At 49.4% G+C, this 6,544-nt stretch overlaps 1 protein-coding gene across 1 annotated transcript in view; it reads right to left on the bottom strand.

Annotated features, from left to right (window-relative positions):
- Nucleotides 1–356: 356 nt before the first annotated feature.
- Nucleotides 357–6,544, bottom strand: part of EIF4G3 (eukaryotic translation initiation factor 4 gamma 3) — a 72,924-nt gene continuing 66,736 nt past the window's right edge. The window contains exons 31-37 of the mRNA XM_058161504.1: nt 6,326–6,451; nt 5,987–6,068; nt 5,568–5,666; nt 4,669–4,815; nt 3,664–3,745; nt 2,874–3,020; nt 357–1,057 (exon numbers count right to left, since the gene is read on the bottom strand). Of these exons, the coding sequence (XP_058017487.1) occupies nt 876–1,057; nt 2,874–3,020; nt 3,664–3,745; nt 4,669–4,815; nt 5,568–5,666; nt 5,987–6,068; nt 6,326–6,451 (865 nt within the window). The 3' untranslated portion in view covers nt 357–875. The remainder of the gene's footprint in view (nt 1,058–2,873; nt 3,021–3,663; nt 3,746–4,668; nt 4,816–5,567; nt 5,667–5,986; nt 6,069–6,325; nt 6,452–6,544) is intronic.

Here is a 6,544-nt window from a genome sequence, read left to right as displayed (position 1 = left end):
TGCTCTAAAAGGTTCTGTTAAGTATCGCTAGGCCTTTTTTTTTCCTTCGGCGTCCAGGGATAGGACCGTTTTGAACGAGTTATTCTCCAGGCAGTCTGGTCCACAACCGTTTTCTGATATGCAATTCCTTAGGTCCAACGTTACCCCCATATATATATATATATTTGGCTTCTTTTTTCTTAAATTTCGGAAGCAACCCGAGAGGCAGGCAGAAAGATCTGGGTGCTTGTTTGTTTCCCCTGAAAATTCCTCTCCCTCATCTACCCATCTTATTATTCCTGACACACACACACACCCCCTTTAGAAGTTATGACTCAGGTAAAACTGTGTTTTCAAACAAAACTTGAGGTTGGATCTGAAAGGAGGGAGGGAAATTTATTTCTCTGCTTTTTTTGTTGTTGTTGTCTATTATACAATTTGTTACAGAAACTGCAAATTTAAAAATTACACTGACATTTGCAGTTCTTAAAATAATAAATTATAGTTCTCAGGTTTCTTTTTTTTTTTTTTGTCTGAACAGCTTTTTGTTCTTCTTAAAAGTATGAGTCCTTGTTTAAAAATGAAAAAAAAAAAAGATTAAAACAGAAAATAGTTTCTATAAATAATAAGATGTATTTTGGTTTAGTGCTCCTGCCCCTCAGGTTTGCGTGGACTTGAATTTTCAAGTACTTTTTGTCCTCCATGATCGCCTTTGCGTGTGTGACTATTTTTTTTTCCTCTCCCCACTCGTGCACACGTGGGAAATAGGGGATTCTGCGCGAGTTATTGGCCTTGCTGCACTGTGATTGGCGAAGACATGAAACTTTTTTTTTTAAAAAAATACTTAAATTGTTTTTTGTTTTCTTTTCTTTTTTTTTTTTTTGTATATTTCAGTTTTAATTATCCTCAGACTCTTCTTCGGCTTCTCGTAGCCACGTGAAGAACGCGGTGACGGATTTGAGCGCTACGCCTTTCCCGTTCTGCTCCGCCGGATCTTTGCTGCTTTCCCATTTGTAGAAGGCATCCTCTGATATCACCTCCTCGTCGTACAGGCAATCAAAAAACATCCGTAACAAATCTGCAGAGAGTGGGAAAGAGACGTATTTTGCGAAGGGCTGACTGGAGAGCGGAACGCTCCATCTCGTACTTCACCCAGGAATCGAGAACCTTCTCTCCTAGGTGTGACTAGAGATTATAATTTAGGAATTATTTTGGATTATGATTGTTAGTTTTGATACCCTGCATTTTTTTCTGGGAAGTCGGGATGGGGGGTGGGGGGTAAGGGGGAGGGGAATTGGGGGGGGTTTGGTAGAGATGGAGTGATGGTGAATGTACAGGGATTATTGAAGAAATATAATTAATGTAGGATCGGGTCTGCATAGTTACCATTTTAGAACAGTGGGGAGGGAGAAAAGAGGAGAGAGTAGGAGGTAGGAAAGAGGAAAAGAGGAAGGAAGAAGGGGAGAAGAGGGAGAAGGAAGGTGTAGGGTGGAGGGAGGAGAGGATGTAGATAAGAGAAGGAGAGGAAGGTCTGGAAAGTAAAAGAAGGTAGAAGAGGGAAGAGTGTTAAAAAGGGGGGTGGTGACTGGGCAAGCCCGACTAATTGTATATAACTGTACATTGGATGAATTATTTGATATGATTGTAAAAATAAAACTTTTTTAAAAAAAGAGAACCTTCTCTCCTAGTCAGGAGACCGGCCAGAGGTGCTATTCACTTACCTTCCCTACTGGTTTGCAAATGTGCGCGCACGCTTGCTCCGTTCACACGCGCCATCTTCCGTGCGTGTAGCAGCCTCAAAAACGTCAAAAAAATAGGACATCATGACGTCCACATGGGTGGGCGGGGCATCCCACAGTTGCCCCTACTGGTTCGCCCAAACCGGATAGAACCGGCTGAATACCGCCACTGGAGACTGCCCTCTTTCCTGCTCCATTTATCACGGTTTGAGCAGAAAGGGCAGCTCAAGCAAACAGACCCCTCCAGCCAGTAAACGGATTTCAAGCAAGATCGGTAGAAGGTCTCAAACAGGGAGAAAGATTATACAAAGTTTGCCTTCCAGGTGGCTCCAGAGGTCTTGGTGAAAGCCGAAGGCCAATCCCTGCGACCTCTGCCTGGAATGAAAGCCACACTACGTGTTTTGGTCTGCCAGCAGCCTGCGGAGCTGGCAGCGGACAGTGAGGAGGCTGGAGAGGACAATCGGCCAGTCCTGAAGTCAAGCGAAGGCCCAGATGAAGGCTCTGTGTCAGAGGCAGAGCCATCTGGGAGTGATGTGCGGACTCCAGAGCCTCCAGAGGCAGACAGCAGAGAGGCAGAGGAACAGGAGGAGCCTGTTCCTAGTGCACGCATGAGAAGAGCTGCCAGAAGGCAAGAGCAGCTCAAGCAAAGAGGATGACTCGGGAGCAGGGCCAGAAGATGATTGGCCACTCCCATAAGGCATAAAAGAGCAGCAAGGACTCTTGGGCTTTTTGTAGAAAAGTAACATTGATTCCATTGCTTCTAATCAGTGTCTCTTGAACTTTGTGGGTTTTTTTGCCAAGAAAAGCCTTTGGCAGGTTGCCAAAGACATCAAAGGTTGGTGATAAGGCCGAGGGACTGGTTATTAAGAATTTTGTTTTAGACTAAAACTGAGAATGAATTAATTCTCACCTGTTTTAATAAACTAAGTTTGTTCAGGACTGAATTGTGTTTGGTAATCACTACTTTGGGCCTTGGTCACAACACTACGTCAGCCAAGAAGATTCTTGAGCTCTGCCCGCCGCTCCTGGCCATTGCTGTTCCAGATGCCGTCGACGGAGCCCCGGGGTACCTTACGGGTGCCACTTTACATCAATCCCAATCCGAGCCATTTACATCGTACTAATTCGAATCACGGACACGCGCCGGATACTTACTAGGAGGTTGGTCAAGTTTTACTATTGATGCCTGCAGTGCATAAAGTGCTTGTAGTTCCTTCTCTGTGTCCGAGTCTAGGTACTTGAGTAAGATGGGCACTCTCCGCTTGATAACGGCAGTATCCACTCGCAAGCTAGAGCTATCCACTGGGTGGGAACGAAGAAGAAGAAGTCACAAACATCCTTTTCCTCACAACTTCCAAGAAAGCATTTGACCTTGCCGATCGGTTGAGCTATTGTCGGGAAACGGGTGGCTGTGGAGCCCTGCCCAGCACCCCCCCACCCTCCGCTCCAAGTCCCCCCAGTCCCAAAGCTGGCTGGGAATCCAAAGTCCCCTGAGTGGCCAAGAAGCCCCGCCGAGGGAGCGACTGCTTGCTCTGTCCTCTCCTCCTTCTCTAAACAGAAGCAGCCACAAAACAGAAACCCCCGGCTGCGCCTTCTCTCTCTCTCTCTCTCTCTCACTGGCCAATCTACTTCCGTAACCTCAGTGGACCAGATCCAACGTTAATATATAGAAAGACTCCCTTTGCTATTTTAATGGAACAAGAGAAAACAGTTCTAATGGTTAAGAAAGGAAAAAAATAAAACTAAAGGACACTGTTATCGAGAATCGCAGCCAGTCTTACCTGGGCGACAATACTGTCTTTTTTGTGGGCGCAATTCAAACCCCGGAAACCCACTTTGTGCTTAATAAGGAACAGGCGCCAACGATTCGAATCCCTTAAAAAAACAGGCATGTGAGTGCCCCAAACCCGGCATACCTTTGAATTCTGTTGTGGCCATTACTCACCTATAAGAGCTGCTTTACAAACGGCCGTCATTAAAGCTCTAAGGAATGTAGGTGAACTCATCTGGCTTTCATCTAGATTAGCCTGAAACCGGAGAGCATTTGCCAGAATTAAGAACCCCCCCCTCCATACTTTCTGCCCAATTAGCTCTAGCGGCGGAAGAACCGACACTCCCCTCTGCCCTCCAATCGCTTTATTTGGCCGGAATTAAGCCTGTCACTGCAGAGCATTTAAGAGGGCCTCTTTTGGGGGGGGGGGGGACGGACAGACGGACGGACACTGCAGTTATAGGGACACGGTGGTTCAGTGGCTAAGACACTGAGTTTGTCGATCGAAAGGTCGGCAGTTCAGCGGTTCGAATCCCTAGTGCCGTGTCACGGGGTGAGCTCCCGTTCCATGTCCCAGCTTCTGCCAGTTCGAAAGCACATAAAAAAAAATGCAAGTAGAAAAAACAGGGACCACCTTTGGTGGGAAGGGAACAGCGTTCCGTGCGCCTTTGGCGTTGTCATGCCGGCCACATGACCATGGAGACGTCTTCGGACAGCATTGGCTCTTCGGCTTTGAAACAGAGATGAGCACCACCCCCTAGAGTCGGGAATGACTAGCACATATGTGCGAGGGGAACCTTTACCTTTGATCTTTACACCGCAGTTGGCTAGGCTCATACATCGCAGCCATTTGAATTTCTAGCCTTACAGCTCAGTTTTTTACTGGGCCACCTATACGATCTCACTAGCCAACTGTTGTTCAGGTTAAGTAAAGCAATTCCCAGGAGCAGGACGGGGAGGTGATGGAGGCAGGTCAGGGGTCTCCAACCTTGGTCCCTTTAAGACTTGTGGACTTCAACTCCCAGAGTTCCTCAGCCAGCTTTGCTGGCTGAGGGACTCTGGGGGTTGAAGTTCACAAGTCTTAAAGGAACCAAGGTTCGAGACCCCTGCAACAGAGGCAGGGCAGAGGGGTCTTATCCTGTTGTGTTCCCACTGGGTGTGCAGGGCAAAGTCTTATACCTCTACCCAGTCAAAGATCTGCTCATCACCGGCTTCTTCTTCAACAATGAGTTTCTCCAGCTGCCTGCTCAGCTCTTCGGCAGAGAGTTCTCTCGGGGAAAGTGCTTCTGAGGAACTGGGACTGTCGGTTTCTGTGAAGTCCAACTTCTGCAACGTTAGAAGAGTGAGGACGAGACATTCAGGCCCAGACCGAAAGGTGGAGGCCAACCCATCCGGGAGGCAGAGCGTAACAACGGGCACTTTCTGACCAGCGGCCCTACCAAACCCTGTTGTGGCCCACCAGCGGCCAGCAGAGCTGGCAGCAGATTCAGACAGTGAGGAGGTTGGGGAGGAACATGGGCCAGTCCTGGAGTCTGGGGAAGGCTCTGATGTGAGGCAGAGAGGGGGGCAGGGCTGTATGCCAGTTATTAGCTGCCTTCGGAGTCAGACATCAGTGAGGCAAATGAACAGCTGGAGCCTGTTCCCAGTGTGCGCATGCGCAGAGTTGCCAGACAAAGAGAACAGCTAAAGAACAAGGGTCGACTTGGGAGTAAGGCCACGAGTGGACAATGAAGGGCCCTTCGCAGAGGGAATAAAAGAGGAGCAAAAGGGGAGGGGAATTTGCAGGAGACAATTAGTTCGCTTAATTCGTTCGTGACTCCTTGCCAAGTTTGGAAGACATCAGCCTGGCAGCTTTCCAAGCCGGATAAGGTCTGTGACTCTAAATTCTCCCTTGAAAGACTTTGCTGGATGTGAGTGAGAGGAATTCACAGTAACTTAATAAAAAGGGATTTTTTGTCGGGACAAGGAGTCTGCTTTATGTAGGTCAAAACACCCGCTCGCTTTTCCATCCAAGCACCCCTGCCTTAACCAACCCCCCCCCCTTTCCCCCTTAACAGGAGACCCAACCAGCCCCTCACCTGCTCCAGGAGAAAGGCGTGGACGTCGTCCTCTTCAGGCAGGAAGTCCTTCCAGCTGAGGCCAGCCTCCCTCCATAAGGCTGCCACTCTCTTATGGCTCTGCAACACAAGGCCATGGAGGGGGCTAGGACTGCTGCTAGCCCAGCACTGCCAACGGCTACTCTAGGAGGTGCACTCCAGCCAGCGCCAGCCGAGAGACACTGCACCCGCCTCCCAGGAGCCCAGCAAGCCTCCCTTCCTTCTGGAACCCCTGCGAGGAGGAGCCGCCCAAGCCCCATCCTGCCCCAGGCGTGGATGGATTCCTCCTCTCCGTTAGCCAAATAAGACTTCAGCCTTGAGGGCCCTTCCGGCTTCTCCCGCGAGAGCAGAGGTCGGGGGGGGGGTTTTGCGGAGGCCGACTAACAACCCAGCACCCTTACCATTTGTTTGCATAGAAGGTGCAATATTTTGGAAAGCAAAACACCGGCTCTTCTTACAGGAAGTAAAGGTTTACTAAATTCTCTGAAACGGAAAAGGACGCAAAAGAATGCCCGTTTTATCCCCTTGGAGGATAAAAGCCCAGCCGTACAGGAAGGCAGCTTTGCCAATGAACCCTTCTGAGTCCCTCCCTTCGGCAGGTTTGCCATGCAGGAAAAAGTCAGCTGGCAACCCAGAGCCGGCCCGGCAGAAATAACCTTCCCCCACCCCACTGCTCTGCTGACTGAGGCCCGCCGAGTTCCAGCTTCGGGGATCGGGGAAGGAGAGGGAACCCAGCTTACATCACAAGTTCTCTCATAGAGATGCCTCCTTCTTTTAACATTGGCGTCACCAATTCAGCCAGGTATAACCAGATGTGGGGGATATCGATAGCCATGTCATCGGCGGTCTCCAAAGTGTCCGAAAACCTGAGCCACAAAGGCAAAGCCTGTTAAACGCCTGTTGGCAGGCAGGAGGTGGGATGGGGTGCCTGAGGCCAAGGCCACCTCCAGCTGGCACCC

Source organism: Ahaetulla prasina, chromosome 18, assembly GCF_028640845.1.
Source record: "Ahaetulla prasina isolate Xishuangbanna chromosome 18, ASM2864084v1, whole genome shotgun sequence".
In the NCBI taxonomy this organism is placed as follows: Eukaryota; Metazoa; Chordata; class Lepidosauria; order Squamata; family Colubridae; genus Ahaetulla; species Ahaetulla prasina.
The sequence above is the reverse complement of the archived record's forward strand: the minus strand, read 5'-3'. Positions and strand labels throughout refer to the sequence as shown.